General features: G+C 41.1%; 2 protein-coding genes across 2 annotated transcripts in view; one reads left to right on the forward strand and one right to left on the reverse strand.

Moving 5' to 3' along the window:
- LOC311002319 (ankyrin-1-like) overlaps positions 1-23088 on the reverse strand; it is a 173589-nt gene that overhangs the window by 81832 nt on the left and 68669 nt on the right. Inside the window, exons 2-5 of the mRNA XM_083993649.1 lie at positions 5966-6067; positions 5025-5123; positions 2654-2752; positions 306-404 (exon numbers count right to left, since the gene is read on the reverse strand). Of these exons, the coding sequence (XP_083849775.1) occupies positions 306-404; positions 2654-2752; positions 5025-5123; positions 5966-6067 (399 nt within the window). The remainder of the gene's footprint in view (positions 1-305; positions 405-2653; positions 2753-5024; positions 5124-5965; positions 6068-23088) is intronic.
- On the forward strand, positions 14054-18631 carry LOC311002321 (microfibril-associated glycoprotein 4-like). Its single transcript, XM_083993651.1, has 5 exons — positions 14054-14301; positions 15766-15975; positions 16483-16579; positions 17269-17436; positions 17540-18631. The coding sequence occupies exons 1-5, from the start codon at positions 14296-14298 to the stop codon at positions 17788-17790; spliced, it is 732 nt and encodes a 243-aa protein (XP_083849777.1). The 5' UTR covers positions 14054-14295; the 3' UTR covers positions 17791-18631.

Raw genomic sequence — 23088 nt, forward strand, 5'->3', positions numbered from 1 at the left:
CAAGGTCACTGTGAATGAACTCATCGCCTCCCCACCTCCTCGCCGTAGTAAACAAAGATTCATACTGAGTCTCATTCAGCCTCTTTCTGGCTGCGAGCTGCTATTATCTTCCATTTGCAACAAAGAACGGTGCTGGTTTATAATGACGCGGCGTAATTACAGGGAGGCTCAATGAAGGGTAGCTATTAGCAGCTCGGGAGCGTTAAAGCCTGAACGTATAGTATAGTATAGTATAGTACTGTATAGTATAGTGTGTCATCTGTTTGTGCCTGTGTGTGTGTGTGCAGGTGTTTAAGTGTGTTTACCTCTGTGGCGATGCTCTGACTGGAGCCGTTGTCCAATAAAAACTGCACCACCTCCATGTGATTCTCCTGCGCTGCCATGTACAGCGGAGTGAAGCCATTCTGGAGAGAAGAGAAGAAGCATTCAAACATCAGATACTGTATAACCATTTAATCTGCATGAAGAAAAACATACAAACATGCTGTAAAATAATAAATAAAATGGTGCCTTAAATCTTACTGTTGTTGGAAAATGTTAGGGCTGCAACTAACGATTATTTTCAATATCGATTAAAACCATAGACTGTAAAAAATGATTAAAGCGCTTAATCGATCAGTTGTTTGGTCAATAAAATGTTTGTTTTGTCCACAAACCAAAGAGAGACTCAGTTTATTGTCATAAAGGAACAAAGCAACCAGAGAGATTCACATTTTAAGAAGCTGAAATCAGAGAATTTTGACTTTTTTTTTTTCTTAAACCACTCTCCCAAGTGATACGATCATCTATCCCATTAATATCTCTGCTTGCATGAGGTCACCGTGGCCAGTGTTGGAAATCAATAAGCCGGACTGCTGGATGGCAATATCGGATTTTACAGGATTTTCGCATTAATGAGATGAAAGTAGCTCGATTTGTCGTAGATTTAATTTAGTGGGTCGGACCGAAGAGAGAGAGAGATGACTCCCATCAGGGTTTTTTTTCTTTCTTAAATCAATAAACAGTTAATGGTATTTCAATAAAATCTGCTTTGTCATGATATACAGTATTGGTGAGATTTTATCCCGTCATCTCCTCCTACTTTGTTTTTTTGTTTAATTTTATCTCCTGACCTCCACAAATGGACACGCTGTCACCTCCGTACATACCTCACACCTGATAACAGCTGATCTGGAGAGTTGAAGAGGCCTCTGTGTATGTGTGTGTGTGTGTGTGTGCGTATGTGTGTGGAAAAGAAAACTGATCTCCATAGCAACACAAGGATCCAAAAATGACATTAGGATTCAAAAGCTCCTCTCCCTCCTCCTCCTCCTCTCTTCTCTTCTGTGTTTATTCTTGTGTCTTTTCTCTGATGCGTCACACGTCAAAAAGCAGTGACAGTGCAAAGTCACAGTCACACACCCGTGTAAATTCAATCACACTGTGTGTTTAAAGGGATGGTTCAACATTTTGGCAAATTGGCCCATTGCCATAATAACTATAGTCATAGCAGTAGGTTTGTTACCTTTAATTGTCTGTGCAAGCTATTTTTAGAACGGCGGAGCAGAGCCGCGAGCTGCTCAGAGCTACGCTACAGAGGCTAATGGGATTTCTTGGTTTCCCTCATCAGACTCATCAAATACACAATCCAACAACTCCAAAACGCTCTGGTGGACAAGTTGTGACCTGCACATTCACCACGCTATGAGATAATAACAGAACGTTACCAGACTGAGTTGTTTTAGAGGCAAATGCAGAGACTGCTTGCTGAAAAACTGCCCCCGACGGGAACGTGCATCAATGGTTTTGCATGAATTTACCTAAAAAACGACTCAGTCTGGTAACGTTCTGTTATTATCTCATAGCGTGGTGAATGTGCAGGCCACAACTTGTCCACCAGAGCGTTTTGGAGTGGTTGGATTGTGTATTTGATGAGTTTGATGAGAGAAACCAAGAAATCCCATGAGCCTCCGTAGCGTAGCTCTGAGCAGCTCACGGCTCTGCTCCGCCGTTCTTAAAATAGCTTGCTACGACAAATAAAGGTAACAAACCTACTGCTATGACTATAGGGATTATGGCAATGGGCCAATTTGCCAAAAGGTTGAACTACTGTATCCCTTTAAGCTTTGCTTGTATGGCATTTCAATAAAAGCTGAACAGTACAAAGCACATAGAGATAAATTGATTTACTTTTGCACAGGTGAACCTAATAAACTGGTCACATTTATAAACAGAATAAAAACTGAAGACTCAGTTCAGCGCTGAAGGTCACAGCTCAGCAATACCAACTTCATCATCTGACTCTGTTACAGTTGCTGTGGTAACCAGACCAGTGTGTGTGTGTGTGTGTGTGTTTGTGTGTGTGTGCTGTGTCAGCAGCTCTGCAGTATTGCCTGGCCCACATTCAGTAGTCAGCACACACACACAGATGGACACTCTGTATAGTGGTTGCATACACATTCATCTGCATGAACGCACACACTCAAACGTGGATTTCCTGCAAAGATGATTTCACAATTGGAGAGCTTCGCGTGTGTGCATGTGCGCGTGCATGTGTATATGAGTGTGTGTGTGTGTGTGTGTGTGTGTGTGTGTGTGTGTGTGTGTGTGTGTGTGTGTGTGTGTGTGTGTGTGTGTGTGTGTGTGTGTGTGTGTGTGTGTGTGTGTGTGTTACCTGCGACTGTGCATTGACGTTGGCTCCGTGGGTGACGAGCTCCTTCACCACGTCCGTCTGCCCGGCCAGAGAAGCTATGTGCAGGGCCGTGTTTCCTTTCTGTTGGGACAAAACATGAACAACTTGAGCCCACACAAACCAACTGACTCTCCCAGCAGGTTGATGGGAATTACAGATGTGGAAAATGTGCACATTGTACCAACACAGAAGAAGAAAAAGAAATACAAAATAAAAGATTTTATCATCTGTCTTCCCACTCAGGTTATCTACTGTATGTGTTGATTTGCCTATGTGGTTTGATGTATGTTGACGAAACGAAATGTAACCTAAAACTGAGAACTGCTGAACATAAGGCGGCCATCAGAAATAACAACCTTGATGATGCCATCGCCAGACATTATAAAGAGAAAAACCATGGTTCTGCTGCCTCTCTCAATTTAGGGACAGTTGAGCCCTAGATGCATACACACCACACATGGAGAATTTTCTTGCAGTGTGTTTGTGGTGGGTTTGAGGCCATCGATTATTGTATTGTATTGTATTCTATTGTTCATTCCATTTCATTTCATTTCTTTATTTTCCTCGTGTATAAACAGTACCAAACATTAAAAACACCATATAGACAAACAGAATAGACAGAATATACAAACAAACAGACAAAAAAACAAAAAACAAATCCAGTATGAGGACAGAAAGAAGCAAAGCTTATCAAGTATTAACATTTTAACATTTTGTGTGCCAACAATCCTTAATAAAAAATAGACAAGTCAACACCAAACTAGACAAAATTTCAAGAATAAATTAATCTTTAGATTAGATGTTTATTGTATATTGTATGGTGATTACTTTGATCTATTTTATGTGTTATTATATTATTCATATAAAGGTATGTGATTGAGTAATTATGTTGTTTTAAACTTTATGTCCATGATTTGAATGGCGGCATGTAAAAATGGGACTGTGATGGGTCATGTGACCAAAAGACATTTGAAACACACCCGGGAATACCAGAGGTGAACCTGATGACGCTACTAAATCACAGTAGAGACTGAGTGTGGCTGTGCAAAGAGAGTTGTTTTACTTCAGCATGAAAAACTTGTTGTAGTAAAAAGTAATTTACATATCAATAAAACACAGATATTTTTATTTCAGTAGAACAGAAACAGTATCACGTGTGGGAGCAGCCTTGATGCACCTGTTGTGTACGTGTCAGCTATAGGAAGCAGCAGCTGTTGCCATGTTGTAACTCCACATATACACCCACCACATATACACCACCTCCTCCCCCTCCTCTCATTCCTCAGTCTGAACTGCTAAACCTCCTTTTCCTCTAATGCTTCACCTTCTCTGCTGCAGCTGCATCTCAATTCACTTGAACTTGCTTTGACAATAAAAGCTCAATTAATTTCCTATCATATTAATTGTATGACGGTGAATATAAAAGTATTATTTCTGCAGCAAGATGTGAACAAGCAGTCTGTGCACATTAACCTGCATTCAAGATTTACACAGACATATTCTCACTATGTAAAGTTTCATATAATCAACTCTTTTAGCGCCGTTTCTGTCTCCATGACTTCACCCCTCAGGGAAATCTCCGTCTCTTTAGCTGCTAAACGCTTCGCTATGTTCACCAGCTGCTCGCTAACTCTGTTACTATGCTGATGATGAGACAAGCGACCCCCAATCCAAACAAACAGTGAGCAATAAAACCAAAACAATGATGCTCAAAGATGCTAAAATACTTTAAATGTCCAACAACAAACCACTTTCTTACTAAAGTTGATCTTTAATCCTTTCTTTATTTAAAAAAGTTGAATATTGAGGATTCATAATTGAGTGATTTACTGTATCAACTCAAGTCGCACCATGAAACTTATTAAATCAATTTTTGTAGCAGAGTTTTATGAAATTATCAACCGAATTACTTTGCTGTATGAGTTTCAGTTAATAGCTTTTATGCAAATTAAAATGAGTGGAAAATCTATGGTGCTGCTTCAGCAACAATAATTAATCCTGAAGATACTGACCAAGCATTTTGCTCAATCAAAGCTAATCACTACTAAATAAATACCTGAGAACTTGAAGTTACTGTATCTGGAAGCTGCGGCTTATGAAACATGTTCACATGTGACGTGCCGAGGTTTTACTGCATTAATGTTCATCAGTCTCAGCACAGACAAAATGTTTACATGGTTTTTTCTCTCCCTCACTAAATCAGTCGGCTCGGCCTCACGCTGCAAACACACGCAGCCATTTATCTCCTTTACTGTTGTTAAGCAATGTGACTTTGAGAAGGAGCTGACGCAGCAGAGCTCAGTGTGTGTGTGTGTGTGTGTGTGTGTGTGTGTGACTCCCGGGTGGCACACACCTTGGTAGCTGCGTCCACATTGGCGCCCTGCTTGATGAGCTCAGCCACCACTTCCACATGGCCCTCCTTGGAGGCCAGATGGAGCGCGTTCAGACCATTCTGGAGAGAGGGAGATATAGAGAGAGGGAGAGAGAGAGCTTTAACAATCAACAGAAGGGGATTAAATCCTGTACATGTCTCTTTAAATAGCCAAGGAATCTGTCTGAAGCGTAAACACTAAAGCTTATCGGGTCAAAAAACACCGAACACACAGCTGATCAATTAATTTAATAGTTCTTTAATAAATACTGTAGTATTGATACCAAATTATATGTCTGACTGTGGCTCATTCAGTCCCACTGAAGGCAAACTTTATTTTCTCAAACACCTGGACACTGCAGGAATTTGTGTGTTTGTCAGGAACTATTTTCTGCAGTGGATTGATACACACTTAACAGACTAAACAGAAACTCATCGATGAGTTCTCAGTTGTTTTGGGCTGGAAAATGCAGCTCAGGGACAGAAGAAAGAGATATATATTGTGTATGGGATCAAATTTATCAACTTTATGGTGTCAAACTTCCCAGAATGCACCAGATAACGATGATGGCTGCACAAGCAAGGAGATACATAACTGTTCTGTGTTTTCACCATTATTTGTGTTTCAATCTTGTTTCTAAACATCATAACCCAGTTCCGCATAGAAAAGTTTATGTTTTACATTGTAGTTGCAGATTTATGTGACAGTTTTACATATTTTTACCTATTTTCATGTCTGACGCAGGAGACAAAATTTAACCAAAGTCATGCAGTTGCTATTATATTGATATCAATGCATCATGACTTACTATTTCTTCCCCCAACCCTCACCCCTTTGTTGCAGGTGAAGGTATGAAGGAAATTATTAAGATTATGATGAGTGCAGAGATGTGAATGTGTGTGTGACATGTTACTAAACACACCTGGTTGCAAATATTGATGTCGACTCCATTCTTCAGGTAGTCCAAAGCCTTCTCGAGGTTCCCGGCCCGAGCTGCTCGCAGGTAACAGGCGTTTATATCCGTCTGCAACACACAGAGAAACAGGTTTGTCATCATGTGTTGGTCTTGAAAATTAATAAACACGTGAACAATTTTTTTCCCCCCCCATATGTCGTGAAAAACATATAAAATATTCTCCCAAACTGTGAAGCTCCTACTGCGTCTTTGTGCAAATAAGCGTAGAATTATTCAAAAAACAGCAATTACATTTTTTTAATAACTCGGATCTTCTTCCAGGCTGTTTATTATTTTAGGGGAATATGGTGCCAATATTGCAGAATTAGTCAGAAGCTATTATGTATGTGTCACAGGCTCCCTATGAATCCCTGCAACCAGAGATAAGTTGAATAAATCCCTCAAGGCTCGAACGTTATTAGCCGAAGAAACAGGGTAAAGTTTGTGTGTGGAGAGCTGAACGAGAGCCAGAATAAAATAAAATAAAATAAAATAAAAACACATTTGAAGCAGGAGTTCGTCTTCGACATGTCTGCTTGGTAAACTGTAAAACACCGAGCCAAGAGAGGAACCAGGCTGCCAAGTCCAAGCCCACGGCCCAGGGACCGACTCCAACTGTTCAATAAGGTTTGTCTGAGATTTCTTTATACATCATGTAAATAGAACGGAAAATAAAGGAGGAATATTAACTTAAAAACTAAAAATACAGATTCATTTTTGTGTGTGTTTTCATTTGACGACCTGAAAACATTTGGTTTTCTCTAATTACAAAACCACAAATTCATTTTTAATTCACCTTCGTCTATTCATGGCAGCTGTAAACATAAGAATTTAGTTTAACCCTCCTGGGTCAAGGAAAGAAGGAAGGACGAAGGGAAAGAAAGAAGAAAGGTAGGAAGGAAGGCAGGAAGGACAAAGGGAAAGATGGGAGGAACAAAGGAAGGGGAAAAGAAAGGAAAGAAAGATGGAGGGAGGGAACAGATTGGGTCAAAAAGGAAGGAAGAAGTAAGGACGAAAGGAAGGAAGGGAGGAAAAATGATTGTGGAAAGAAGGAAGAGAAAGGGGAAGGAAAGAAAGATGGATGGAGGGAGGGAACAGATTGGGTCAAAAAGGAAGGAAGAAGTAAGGACGAAAGGAAGGAAGGGAGGAAAAAGGATTGTGGAAAGAAGGAAGGGACAAAGGAACGAAAGAACGATGGAAGGAGGGAACAGATTGGGTCAATTGGATCAAAAGAGGAAGTATAAGGACGACGGGAAGGAAGGGAGGGGAAAAGGATGGAAGGAAAGAAGGAAGGATGAAGAAAGCGGACATATTGGGTCAGTTTGACCCAGAAGGACAACAGGAGGGTTAAGAAAGTGAACCTGACATCAGAATGAGAGGGACAACAACACTTTTAATATATTTCATGATCATATCTCGCCAATTTAGAAATGAAAATAGCTTAAATTTATGTTAAACAGATACTGGGCCGACTCCTGACAACTACAGGTGCCTGGAAGCATCAAAAATATCTCATATCTCTCTCTCAGTGGGGGAAAGCAGCAGCAGCAGCAGCAGCAGCAGCAGCAGCAGCAGCAGCAGCAGCAGCAGCAGCAGCAGAATGATTTTGTAGTTAACCTGCAGTTATCAAGCTGAGCTGAAGATTTAACAGGGAGGGAGTTAAATCTGCTGTGTGTGCACATCTGTGTGAGGATTTCAGGGTGTGGCAGGATGAAGAGGATGAAGAGGATGAAGAGCAGGAGGAGGTTTGTGCAGAAGCAGCAGCAGCAGCAGCAGAGCGAAGCAGGATGACAGAGGGAAACAAGGGGAGGAGGAGGAGGAGGAGGAGGAGGAGGAGGAGGAGGAGGAGGGTTGTCGAAGAACATGGTGGGAACGATGGGAACAGACAGGATGACAGGAAGTCGCCGGTGTGTGTGTGTCTGTGTGTGTGTCTCCGATTTCATGATTGCAGTGCAGCGCTCCAGTCTGTGGTCGAACAGATAACCCACGCAGGATTAGCACTCTGCAATTAGCCTGAGCCGAGTGTGCCTATTAACCTGTGATATTCTCTGGAAAGCACAGACACACACACACACACACTTTAGGCTCATTCACAAACCAACTTCACTGCAGGACCCTGGACGCACATTTATTCATACACAAACGCTCCCATTCAAGCATTGCTGCCAGTGTAAAAACAGGATTCACTGAAATGCAACAGCTTTTATATAATGAGACGATGCGACTTCAACGTATTTTTCTTCAACGTTGTCCATAAGTAAAGTACTGTACTCGCAGAGTAATTTCAGTAAAAGGCTGAAAGAATTCAGTCCAAGAGGGTTGTTTCTTTTTGTTTGTTTGTTTTTTGGCCCTGGATTTTGCCTCGCAGGCAATACACAAATTGATGTGGAAGGTCTCCAGGTTGTCTGCAGCTTGTGAGCAAAAATACAACCACCACTCAAGACTGAAACAAAAAACCCCTCTGAGAATCAGCCTGAATTTTTGTTTAAGACAGATTTATACAGATTGAAGCCTACTCAGAAATGCAATCTATAGTTGCATAAAGGCAGGTAAAGTAGGTTAGTTATATTCTCTATATTATTTGGTTTGAATGATCCAACTTAAAAACACCGGACGCAGCAAACTGAGGAAGTAATTTATGTTTGTGTGTCATTTTAAAGTGTCGCCGGCTGCACCGTGCGCTCTGTTATTCTAGAGCGACTGTCGGCCCAAAGCTGATCGCTGAGCTCACTTCCCACTCGGTGAAAGGACGTTATCAGAGTTCATCATCACTCATACACACAGTGTGTTGTGAGTGTCAGCATCCAGTCAGTGGGGCAAAGACCGGACGTCAGCCCGGGGGTCATGACACAGAGAGAAGACACAGGCTGCTATAATCCTCTCTAAAATGTCATTATTACTAATACTAACATGTGAAATTCATTCATTTATCTTTATTTATCAGAGGACCGGCTGAAACCAGCTAGCTAGTATCAGACCATCACATTACATCATCAACAATAGGAGAAATACACAACTGAGAAGTGTGACAAGTTAAAAAAAAAACAATATTTACATAAGATATCATTGGATAATTATAGGCTTGTATCACATCCACTTCATAACTGCATAATTAGCTGCTGCCTTTACAAATCAGATGCTGAACACACACACACACAAACACACTGACAGGCCGTGGGAGTGAAAACTGACTGAAAAATGTTCGTCAATCTCAAATTAAAATGAATTTTTCACAATAAAACGCTCAGTAAGAGTCTGCTGCTGTTTCACAGTTGGGCTGAAAGACGGTGAGCTGTGAGTTTTTTAAAACCCTGTGAAGGGTTGTAAGGCACAGCGCCAAGACTTTTCACTTTAAACATGGCACCAGACTTTGGCTGCTCATAACTCAGAGTATTATCAGAGTCAAAGCTTCCCCCTCTTTCAGAGCACAGACCACTTCTGTTCCACTCTATAGTATATATATATATGAGATTATATTATATGACAGACAGACTGAGGACAGAGTTGATGCCCCTGTGCCACTTTAAAATATGCTTTTACGCTTGTTGCATGTTGAGTTCATGGTTCATCTACAGGTATGTGCACACCAACAACAACAACAACAACAACATCCACAGCCTTCACTCTCAGGTTGCTCCAAGTCCAGAGCTGTAGGGTGTGGACCCACAGGAATGCAGTCGTCACTATTCCTGTCACTATTCGCACTAATCTACTAGAAGATTAACAAAAAAACAAACCGGCAACAATGTTACGATGTCAACATCAGAAATTCATCATTTTATGCTGCTGAAAATGCATCGAACTCCCTAATACGTCAAATCTGTGCACTGCAAGTCCTGAGGAAGTTAGGGGAATATACTGTATATAACATTTGTTTCTAGGAAAAGACGTTCATGTTCATGTCATTCATCCTTTACATTTGTTCTTCAAAGGGTTTAACTTGAGCTAGGCTATTTACAGTAACAATAATATGTTAAACACTATTGTAGGTTTTTTGGGCTGGTTTGTTTTTAATGCACTGGTTTCAGATCAGAACGTCTCTACTAATAATCAATAAATCTTTCAGGATCTAGAAAATTCACTGGTCCCTGCTTCCTGCTTGTTCAACCATCTGACATTAAACGGAGCTTTGGACCGACTCCAGACCAAGTAATTAAGCGATCAGTGAAGAAAATACTCTGAGGATTAATCAATAATGAAAAAAAAAATGAAAAAAAAAATCCTTAGCCCCAGCTCTGGTCCACAGGGGATAAAAAGACTTTTGATCTGAAAGTCAGTTTTTTTTCTCTTTGAAGACGGTTTAATAGCACAGTCAGGTGAAATCTGTCAGACACTTAGGATTAAAACTAACCAAGTAACATTTAAAATGACTTTGTTTGGCGACAAACTAAAACTAGTTATTATATAAATTTAACCTCAAGCAGCAGCAGCAGAGTGGTGGTGGTGGTGGTGATGGTGGAAGAGGGTGGAGGTCTTGTTTAGCATCGCCTGAGTGTCACTCTAGTGTAGCCTTTATTTATCCACGACAGATATGCAAAGAATGCTTCAGTCACTCTTTTTCCACAACACACACACACACACGCACACACACACACACACACACACATGCACGCACACACACACACATGCACATACAGTCAGACACATTCCAACATGGCAGCTGCCCCCTGCACCCAGTGATCACAGCGCTGAGGGACCAGAGAGCTTCAACCAACCAAACGTACTGTACCATAACATAACATAACATTAGCTGAGTAATACAGTATTCAACACAAACATCCATTTACTGAATTGACTTTTCAAAATCAAAACAATCTTTTCTGTCAGGATTTATTTGCCCTTTCTGTGCAGGAGGAGTCAAGCTCATATACCGACTTTAACCACCACTGGTGAACTGCTGCTTAAACCAGTCATTACTGTAGCTACATACACACACACTGCAGAGAGTGTATCACATATCAGCAGGTTGAGGGAGACTGTTTCTAACACACAAAGTCACACTGAGCAAAAGAGCTAATTCAAAAAAAAAAAAAAAGAAGAAAAAAAGAGGATTATAATTTACTTTTTCAGCTCTTTTTTTTGCCCTTTTCATTCATTTTATTCCCTTTTTCTAGAAAACACACGGAGCATGCGCCGCTGTCCAAGGTCAGGTGCCTCCATTCACATCAGTGCAACAACATGAACATGTGTGCTGCTGCTCACACAGGCTCTTCTGTTTATAATCTGACACAATATACAAATGCACAGATCTATTGGGAATGCAAACAGACACACATACACACACAGAATGGCAGACATATGTTCTGTACTGTATATATAAACCCTCACACACTCATACACGCACACTGCAGCAGAGTGGTGCAGCAAGAGACCCCCCCCCACACATACACACATACACACACACCTCATCCCTGAGTCTATACACAACGTCCCATCTGGACCGGTAACTACCACAACATCACTAAGTCCTAAGTCCTCCTCCTCCTCCTCCTCCTCCTCCTCCACCTGTGAGAAGGAGAGGTTGATGTTTAACAGTCTGTAAAGTCGAGACTTACTTCTGCCAAATAGTCTGCTGCCTCCTCCACTGCCATGTTTGTCAGCCTGCAGCTCAAAGTGTGAAACCTGAGCACTCAATTACTGTAGCAGCAGCAGCAGCAGCAGCAGCTAGCCCTATAGCGCTAGCAGCTAGGGAGAGGGAGAGAGGGAGAGAGAGAGGGAGAGAGGGATGAGGGGAGGGACGGTCTATGCAAGAGAGAGAGAGGTAGAGAGGGAGGGAGGGAGGGTGAGGGAAAGACAGAGAGTGAAAGGGTGAGAGTGAAAGAGAGAGAGGGTGGGGGGGGGGCATTATGTCACAGCTAAAAATACCTGGCTCGCAGTGAGAAAGTCCAGAGCATGGAGGAGGAGGAGGGGTGGGGGTGTGGGGGGGCAGAAGAGTTCCGGCGTTAATCTCAAACCAACTCTCGCTGGAACAACACGGGATCAGAGGACAATGAGAGTGCAAGTGTGTTTGTGTGTGTGAGTGAGTGTGTGTGTGTGTGCACGATGGCCACTTGTTAAAAGTACAATACTGTATGAAAAATGTGTATTTCACCTTTAAGCAGCTTTTATCTTGTTTGACACTGACATATTTGTCTGTTTAAACTCAATTACACTTCATCTGACAGGCAGAAAGTTACTTACTTACATATTTTTTAGCCTATAGAGATACGTACAGTCATGTACGTAGTAGCCTACTGTATCTCAGCTGGCTGATAAATTATATATATGAGGTATAACATCGACATATCTCACCTGAAACTTCATAAATGTTGTTTAAGTTTTTAACTTATAATGAACAAAAATAATGTAACATAACCTCAAATGATTCAATGACGTCCATTAACCTTTGATTAAATCATCATCATTATTGGATATTTCCCTCACGCTCTTAACTATGTACTGTAAACACAACTAACTTGTATTTTTCAAAGTGGCATTAAAGACTCAAATATTCTCAATTATTTGTATTTATGAAAACAAGTGAAGACTAATCTCATGGTTTCTGATCTTCTTGGGTCGTTCAGGTCCTTTGTCAAGTTTCAGACGTCTATGAGTTATGAACAGTTCTTATGAGAAAGGTATTTCTTTCCTTCGTCTAAAAGGGGTCAGATAAAGAGCGAAGACTGAAGCCATAATAACAATAAAAGATAAGCATAATAGCTCCACATGCTCGCAGCCTGTCTCTCTTACCATTTCTACCTCCATTGAGCTCAGCAGGTGGTTTCATGGCAAAAAAATAATCTCCAGCAGGAAAAGACTCCCTCCTAACGTCACAGTACTACACCATCCTCACACACTCTCTCTCTCCTACTCTCCCTCTTCTAGTGAAACTTCTAGTTCACCCAGAGTTGATCCGTCAGACACATGAGGAGGCTTCAGGGCCCAGAGCCCGGCGGTCGGATTAGCAGGATTTGGACGGTGGTTCCTCAGGTATTTAAGAGGCCGGTGAACCTGCGACTGTCAGAGAGCTCTGATGTTCAGCTGCCTCCAAGTGACCAATAAATTAAGAATCATCAGTGAATGCAGCTTTAACTTTCTCCATATAACTACAGTGTGTGTGTGTGTGTGTGGGGGGGGGGGACATCATAAAACTAGAGGACAGAGTTAAAAAAAACAATGAGATAGTTAATAGTTAACTGTTTTGGTAACACTTTATTTGACGCCTATCTCTGTAACACATTATAACCATACTTATAATGAGTTATAATGCAGTTATAGCAATGTATAACTGAAGTTATAAACACTCACAAATGATCATAATGCTTTATAACAAGAATCATAACACACTATAAAGCATTTTATCCTAACTTGTAAGGTCAGGTATTATAATACGTTATAATTGTTAGTAACTTGCTGGCAAGGCCCACATCGATAATGCTTTATAAATATAGTTATAATGTGTCATAAACACTCAAATTATCATAAGGCTTTATAATAATAAGCATAGCACATTATAGAGCATTATAACTCTATTATAATACTTGACCTTATGCTTATTGTTATAAACCCTTATACATGTTTATAAGCCAATTATAACACATTATAACTATATTTATAATGCATTATTGATGTGGGCATTGTCAGCGAGTTACTAACAATTATAACGTATTATAATACCTGACCTTATAAGTCATGATAAAATGCTTTATAGTGTGTTATGATTATTGTTATAAAGCATTATGATCATTTATGAGTGTTTATAACTATAGTTATACAGTGCTATAACTGCATTATAACTCATTATAGATATGGTTATAATGCGTTATAGAGATAGGCGTCAAATAAAGTGTTACCACGGTTTTCAATATGAATAAACATCATGGTTCCAGTTTATCAAGGTGAATCTGTTTGGACTTTTGGACGATTGCACATCTACTATTACACACAATCAAGTGGTCAGATAATGGAAAATAAAAGCAGCAGAGTCACTGGGAGTGAAAAAACTACAGTATTTGCTCGATGCAGCTCTACAAGAGTCGTTAGAAACTTCTGACCTGTTCAAACTAAACACACGAAACCTGACGATGAACAAAATCATAAAAGTGAAAAACAAAACAAAAAAACTTTCATTGATCCAACAGGAAGTGATGTGAGTCACACTGTGGGACTTCCAGAGGTTAATTATTTCTAATCGGGACATTCAATTATTTGTTGCATGGGGGGGAAAACACTGGGTGTCGCAACAGGTTTACTCAGCAGCTTATAAGACATGTTGATGGAGAGACACGGGACAGAGACACAGGACAGCCTGCTGAAGAATGATGGTAATGTAACCAAGTCTGACTATCTCATTGCTGAATAATGCAAATTATTAACCCACTTCTCTTCAAATATATGATGTGCAGTGATCCCTGATGCAATATTGACAGCTGATTTATTGTTTTTAGTTAAAACTTATGCACATTATTCTGGTTAAAGCTTCTCAAATGTGAAGATTTGATGCTTCTCTTTATTATATTTCATTGTAAACTGGATATGTGATATTTGATAGCTGTGGATGTGCCAGATCCATCATCATCTTATTGCTTTAGATGAGGGTTTGCATGTAAACAATCCTAAGTGCGACATACTGTATGGTCCTTTAAAAGCCTGCTGTCTTAGATTAGATTAGATAAACTTTATTCTCAGGTGTAAAGAGCCTCGGTCAGAGTTGCTGGGTCCTCATCAACACTGACACTCTACTCTAAATCAAATAATTTCCTCGTTTAATTTAACAGAAACTCCCCTAAGGTCTCAGAAATCACATTACATCCAATGAAAACTACTCTTTTCAGTACGAAGGAATCCAGACAGCACAACAACACGAGCACAGATCTGAGACCATTCATGAGTCTATAAATAGACAAAGGCCATGCAGGTCTCTTCATCGCCTCCTCCTGATAGCCAAGTACAGTATGAACGTTGGACTGTCAAATAAAACTGGTACACACGGACAGACAGAGCCCGACTGCAAAGACTGCAACGGATTACGGGGTCGATCCGAGCGACAGCCACTTGTGCTGTTAAAGTCGCCTGGAGCTCAGCAGTGAATCCACTAAACCACTTAGGTCGCAGCCTTGTTTAGTCTGGCTGAACCGAACCCATCTAAACTGTGTGACTAATAACTGAATGACACGGTACATAAAGATACACTTGAATTAAAGCAGAAGTAAGTGATCCGGTGGTTTTGGCTAACTTCCTGTCAGCCGATGGAGTTAGCAGTCCCCGCCCTCGTCCCTACGTCACCACATTCACGCGCATCCCTTGGCTGCACACACAGAGAGGACCGCCCCTTTATGCCGTTCTCTCTCCTCATTGGATAAAGGTTGTAGGATACAAGGAAAGTTTTCTCCTCGGCTCAGAGCAGAGCAGAGTGACTGACAGACCCGTGTTTCAGACCAAACACTCTATATAAGTGATTGCTGTCGGAAGATATAACTTTTTTTTTTTTTTTTAAGTATGTTTTTTTTGTCTTTTTTGCCTTTATTTGATAGCACATAGTAGAGATAAACAGGAAAGGGGGAGGCAGAGAGAGGGGGAATGACACGCAGGAAAGGGCTGCCCGACGCGGGACTGGGGCGGCCGCTTTAACCACTGCGCCACGCACCGCCCCTAAAGATATAACTATTTAAGACTTATATTAACACAAACATTCTGCTTACTTCTGCTTTAAATGTTGATGCATTCATGATTAAACTGGATATTCACGGTGCATTTGTCTTTATATTTACTGTTTCTCTCTGCTGCAGTTCACATTTGTGCTCATGATGCTGCTGCTGCTGCTGGTACCGGTACCGGTCCATCAGGCTCCGCTGCCCACCGACTGTAGCGACGTCTACAAAGCCGGTTCAGGTCTGGACGGAGTCTACACCGTCTACCCGGCCGGCTCCACCTCCCCCGTGCAGGTTCACTGTGACATGAGCAGAGACGATATCGACGGCTCTGCAGAGAAGTGGACTGTGAGTCGCTGCTTCATCCATCTTTTACCTACAGTAGAGGGGCCCAGTCATTTATCCAGGACATTTATCCAGAATTTATCTCCTCCTTTAATTAGGTCAATTTGTTCTATAATTAGTTGGTCAATAGACAGATTTCATCGTTTTTAATTAAAGGGCCAGAGGGTTATATGTGTTTTCATAACTGCGCTATCATAACAAACTCAACATCTTTTGGACAAAACAAAACATTTGAAGGCATCAACCAAATAATTTTCATAAAAAGACTTGACAAGTGATATCAATCACTAACGATCTCTTGTGAATATGAATTTCTTTCTTATATCTCTGTTTTTGGTCTCCACCACCTCCTGCTCAGCTCGTTCTACTCGCTAGCTGAGGGTCTGTTGTTCGGTGCTGGGCAGAAAAGACGTTGAAACTCTCCATAGTGTTGCTGCTTATCATGTCAGACATGAATCATCAGTCAAAGCTTTAATTCATCAGTTCTGTTTTCTTATTTTTGTTTGCCAGGTGATTCAGAGAAGACAAGACGGCACCGTGAACTTCTACATGAAGTGGGATCACTACAAAACTGGATTTGGCAGCGCTGCTGGAGAGTACTGGCTGGGTATGAGCAAACATCTTCTTTCAGTTTCAGTTCTTTAAATTAAACATTCTCCATGCAATAGCTCACAGATGTTTACAGATGTGTGGTGCATAGAGATTTAAAGGAGACATATTCTGCCCCCTTTTCCACAAATTAAAATAGTTCCCAGGTGTCTTAAAGACATATCTGTGACATGCTGTGGTCTAAATACCCCAAGGATCAAACATCACAGCTCTTTTAACCCTCTCAAACAGCCCTGTTCAGAACGGCTGGTTTCAGTGCCTGTCCCTTTAAATGCAAATGAACCACTGCTTGCCCCGCCCCTTTTACTGGTACCAGCCAGGTAGGGGTGTTATTATACAAATTCAAAAACTAGTTACATCACTGGAAGACAACTGAGGGAACAGCTCATAAAACCACATGGATTTCAATATGGAGTATGCAAATTACGGATTTTTTTCATCAATTTTCTCATTTTGGGGCCGGAAGGCAAGAAAAACACTCAAATATATGTTAAAGAGCCTTCAAAAAGTGATATTTTCATATTATGTCCCCTTTAAATGCCCTCATCACTGTCAATCAAAGGTTAAAACTAAAAATTAACAGATTAAACAACTGTGTAGATACAGTCAAAAACCCAATGAAGGGATTCCCTACATTATCATATCATAATCATTATTATTATCTCATATTTTCTTGTTTCCATTAAGGCCTGGAGACGATGCACCTGATGACCCAGGGCAAGACCTACGAGCTGAGGGTGGACATGGAGGACTTTGAGGGCCAGCGGGCCTTTGCCCAGTACTCTTCCTTCTCTGTTGATCCAGAGTCGGAGGGATACAAGCTAAATCTGGGCGGCTTCGTCAAAGGATCAGCAGGTGGGAAACTTTAATAATATCCACCCGAGGAAACTGCTGGTGCATTTCTGTCTTTATAAACGAGTATTTTCTGTTTTTTTTTTTTTCTCTCTCTCATCATCAGGAGACTCTCTTACTCTTCACAATGGGATGAAATTCACCACTATCGATAGGGATCAAGACACGCATGGTTCAAACTGTGCCAGGCTGGCCTATGGAGCTTTCTGGTACGCCGACTGTTACAGTGCCAACCCCAACGGGATCTACATGTGGGGGCCGTCGCCCCGTGAAACCGGTGTGCACTGGAGAACGTACAAAGGTCTCGATTACTCCCTGAAAACCGTGGTGATGAAGATCAGACCAGTCGCAGCTTAAAAATGGAACTGGGTCGACTCTATAGTTACTTTGTTTTTCCTGGTGCATCACAAACAGAAGAATTAGAAAAGCTCACAGTGGAAACGAGCAGGGTTTGCTTTGCTTTGGCATTTATGGAGGCGGTTAAATGTCTTTAAACCAGGCGGGATGAGCCAACAGTGAAGCGATCCTGTGCAACGCTGCAACTCTGGGCGACACGTTTCCACCTAATCAAAGAAAAATTATCATTTACGTTTGTTTTACACATGTTTGTCGCCATAATTATCATCTACAACTTAAAATGTTTTAATTCTAACATCCATAAAGGCTTTTATTTGGCCTGTAGCTGATAGCAGAGGGTTTTTAATATGATCTGTTATTATACTGTATCATGTATTATTATACATTACTTCTTTGTTTTGTGTGCTCCTGTTATCCATTTTTCTGATTGGTCCAGTGTTTTATTCTTCCTCAGGCTCAACTTTATTACTGTGCAAGATTGAATACAGGATTAATATAAATTCATATTTTGCATATTATGTTTTTAGATCAGTGATGTAACAACAATATACTGTAAGTATATTGCTCCCTTCCAACCAATGAAAGAAATATTGTGATGATATTGTCAAATTGTGAAATTGCCTTGGTTGGAATAGAAAGAAAGAAAGAAAGAAAGAAAGAAAGAAAGAAAGAAAGAAAGAAAGAAAGAAAGAAAGAAAGAAAGAAAGAAAGAAAGAAAGAAAGAAAAACATATCCATGGAAACAAACTTCTTCACCTCCCAGATTTCAGGATTGATCCTTAACTCCTATTTGCAGTTCATTAACGGTTTGACACTTTTGCTTCTTACAGTAGATGACGAAAAAAAACCAAATTATTGATTATTTTTTTGAAAAATAAAGAACTAAATACATAAAATATTATTTTGTTGTTGATTGACAAATGAATTAAGTATTTCAGCTGTAAAACAGAGGCTGAGGAATGTGTCTCATTTTGTCGACGAAGGTAGGAAGGAGGCGGAGGAACACACACACACATACACAGACACACACATGCACACACGAACACAACACACGAGTTTAATGATCCGTCTTTGGTGTTTTATGACATCTGTGAAGGGAGGGAGAAAGGATCCGAGAACAGAGGGAGGGGGGGTGGGGGTGGGGGTGGGGTTGCCATAGCAACTGAGGCTCCTAAATTTTGCAGCAATGCACTGGGGTCATTGCACGATACTGGGCAGAGGAAGGGATGGATGGATGGATGGATGGATGGATGGATGGATGGATGGATGGATGGATGGATGGATGGATGGATGGATGGATGGATGGATGGATGGATGGATGGATGGATGGATGGATGGATGGATGGATGGATGGATGGATGGATGGATGGATGGATGGATGGATGGATGGATGGATGGATGGATGGATGGATGGATGGATGGAAGCTTCTGGTGTTTAACCAACCACAAACACTGACACTTGGGGTTAACCTGCACAAACATCTGGACGTCCTGTGTACAGATGTGGAGAGACAGATTTCTGTGCAGCTGAGTGAGTCAGACAGGCTGAGTATTTAACCTCAATATGTTTATCACACCAGCTTAAAAGTGTTGGGAGCAAAAGCTTTAACCTACAGTCTGTAAATCAATGAATGTATTAATTTAGTTAATAAAAAATAATTTATGGTATATCAATAAAAATGTCATTGTAATAAATCAAACTTGCACTTTATTATGAAAATACCTCTCAAGGCTGCAACTTTCAGACCATGCTTTTTATTGAACATTTATTCACTTATTATATTATTATCTGCCAACAGTTTTGATCAATTATTTGTTAGAAATTAAAATAAAACCTTGAGAATATAGTTTAGTGACAGAGAAATTACAAAGAAAAGCAGGAGATTGTCACATTTAGAAACCACTGCAGCTCTAATGGAGGAGTGACAAAAAGCCAATATCATTGCAGTGTTGGCAAGTAACACAAGTGTTGTACCACGCACACCTACATATGTTAGACACAACACACACACACACACACACACACATAGAGAACTCTCATTAATTTCCAGGTCCTACATCAGTCCCTAGTGGTCGCTCAGCGGTACTGCATCGACCGCAGCAGGAGAGAAAAGCAGTGCAGTGATGGTTACTGTCCTTCAACATAGACAGGAGGAAGTGAAGTGTCTGACCCAGTTTATTGTGAATAAAAGTGATGAAAACTACACACAACTCTTTTTTTTCCACCACTGTTATTATCAATCAATACTGTATCAATAACTGATAGAAATAAGAACGACTGCAGTGGCTCTCAGGGAAGAAAAAAAAAAGTGCTGTATCATGTGTTATTGTGTCTGTGATGAAATCAACAGAGGATGGGCAGATAAAGGAAACCTGTGTGTGTTACTGTGTGTGTGTGTGTGTGTGTGTGTGTGTTGTCCTGCCTCTGACTGGCTGCTGAGCGCTGCAATCTGATTGGCCGCTCGGCTACTGCAGTCTCCGTATCCTCACAGCACTTGAGATAGAGATGGAGGAGGATAAAAACACAAACGCAAACTCTTCACCTCCTTTTTTTTTTAAATTTCTTTTCTTTGTTTCCTCCTGTCTTTCTGTTTCTCATGTCACCACACACAGCTGGATGCGAAGAGACTCCACATCTGTGTGTCGTCATCTTTCTCTAAAATACACATTTTTCCAGTGCTGAATCACAAAGTGGATGTACATTTATTTTTAAAGTCTGTTTTTTTTTTTAAAAAGACATTTAAACTCCAGACATCAGACACATGCGGCGTGCGTCAGAAAAGCCCTCCCCCCCCCTCGACTACTTCCCATTGTCTGTCCCTCATTAGATCTCAATGCAATTGGCCAAGACACCTGCTCCACTCTCTCCTGATTGGATGACGGCAGATGACGTTGCCGCTGCTGCCCGGACTGCAGGCACTTTGCTGATGTAAGTACATGTCTATGTCTACGTGTGTGTGTGTGTGTGTGTGTGTGTGTGTGTGTGTGTGTGGTGGTGACTGATAAGCAGGTGTAGACACATTAGCCCAACCAGATGGGAAACGAGGAGTCAGACAGGGACACCTAAAGACAGACACCAAACATGTTGTGTTGAAAACGCAAAGGCAATTTACAAAGACAAAAAAGAAAAGGAAGAAGGAGAAGAAAGCAAGAAAGAAGTGATGTTTGATGTTTGAAAGACGGGACGCATCAGCTGCTCTGTGAATCCCCCTCTGACAGGGCAGAGCTCTGGTTATGAATAAATTAACATCAGACCAAAAGCACACACGACGGTGCACCGACAGCGATGAGCGCCAAGAATGTGGTGCATGTGAACTGTCAGAGTGCCTCTATGTGGAAAAAAAAACAAACGAACACAACGACAGTTTACATTACAACATCTGCAAAGTAGATATCAGATGGTTGATGGGGTAGAGTGAGCAGCACAGTGTCACATCTTTGATGCTGCAGCTCCACTTCCTGTTTGTTTCTCTAAATATTTGTTTTCCACTCGATGGTTGGTCAGCCCCACATTGAACAAACAGAACGATAATGAGAAAACAATGAAATCTAGGGGAAAACAGAGATAAAAGCAGAGGAGAAGTCCCATACGTACGAGCAGCGGCCTTAAGCTTTACAGCTCATATCCTATACACAAGCAATTAAGGAATTGCTCTTTAAATCAATAGAGCACTTTAGTCGCATCATCGTCAGCACGGCTGGTTCCCTCCAGACGCTGAGCTGTGCTGTGTGTATTCTGCCACAACTTCCTGTTTCTGCTCCACCAGTAACATTTAAATCTACTGTATCTTCTTAACATGTGCACCAACACTGGTTAGTTCATACTGAGGAGAACCAAAAAAAACCTTCTCCTCTGGAGCTCTAGTAACAGTGGCTTGGCTCTAGTAACAGTGGCTTGGTGTCAGCCAATCAGAAGAGAGGAGGCTCTAGGGCCTCTCTTCTGATTGGCTGACTGTTTTCTGAGTGATCGAAAAAAAAATAGAAAAAAAGAGCAGATTTCCAGTTAAAACACTCAGAGAAACCAAATCCTACAAGAGTTGGATGGTGGGTCCAGGTGGTGGTGGGCGGGGCTTTGTTGTGACATCGTAAAGTCACAGGAAGTCTTGACAGCTGGTTTTAGAGTATTTCTCTGTGAACTAAAGCTTTGATACTTTCACAGTATTAATAAAAATATACTATATCTTCATACTGTATGGAGCTTTAACACAAACATCTACCTTTATACTGTATGGAGCTTTAATACAAATATCTACCTTTATACTGTATGGAGCTTTAACACAAACATCTGCATTTTTACTGTATGGAGCTTTAATACAAACATCTACCTTTATACTGCGGGGCCTTTAAGGGAGTGTTATGATTTGGATCCAATCTTAATGTATAGTTTATTTGAAATACCTGTATAAACTATAACAATATGCTGACATTTCCTCTGGACACTGGAGGTACTGGTGCGGATCTTTATGACTCTGGCTCTTGTCTCATTTGGCACTTAGCACAGTTTACGCAAACTGACTTCCAAGTTTTTGATTGTATTGCCTCTTTAATCCCAGAAGTGCCCGGGCCGATGATACTGTAGTTAGACAGCTACAACTCGACAACAAGTACAGTACAGTAAGTGTAGTGAACTTATGGAGAGAACAGGTCGTGTACACATGTATAGACAGAGAGAGGGGGGGGGTGCAGTGAATTGTGTAAATGAGGACAGTGTTTCTGGCTGTATGACTGTTGGCTGCAGCTCTGCCAGAGAGAAGCTCTGGGCCAGAAAAAATGAGGCTGGTGGGTCTTTATCTTGCAGCACGGTATTCAGTTTTCATAATATATCCATGACCTGGAGTGGTGATCTAACACAATTAGATTCACATTCTTCTAACAAATCCTAACAAACCTCTTACAAATCAAAAAGCAAAGGGATCATGGCCCATATAGCCAGTTTATGTCAGAAATGTTCAAACGCAGCGGGAACACTCAAATCTGAGCAAACAGTCTGATCCCAGAGTCATGTGCACATCCATGGTTGCAGCAGTCGATAGGAAATACAGCACACTTCTCTAATGGTGCCAATTTACCACTATGTAGATCCCCTTAAGCGTTTCCAGTGATGTGGGAATTGTTTCTGAAAAGGCTGTCGAGTTTTTTCATCTTCGCTTTACATGGATTCGACCCGATGCTCGTGGCTTTTGGCATTTTAATATGACTCCTGCCATGTATCATATAAAAGATAATTAGCTCTTCCACACATGTGGCCGTGATGTGATGCTGCTGCGGTCCACGTGGGCGACAAACAACCTCGCATCAC

Source organism: Trachurus trachurus (genome assembly GCF_905171665.1).
Source record: "Trachurus trachurus genome assembly, chromosome: 19".
NCBI classification, from domain to species: Eukaryota; Metazoa; Chordata; class Actinopteri; order Carangiformes; family Carangidae; genus Trachurus; species Trachurus trachurus.

Coding starts and splice junctions, on each gene's coding strand:
- LOC311002321 (XM_083993651.1), top strand. Junction 15,976..16,482: donor GCTCTGCAGAGAAGTGGACT/GTGAGTCGCTGC, acceptor TTTGTTTGCCAG/GTGATTCAGAGAAGACAAGA. Junction 16,580..17,268: donor TGCTGGAGAGTACTGGCTGG/GTATGAGCAAAC, acceptor GTTTCCATTAAG/GCCTGGAGACGATGCACCTG.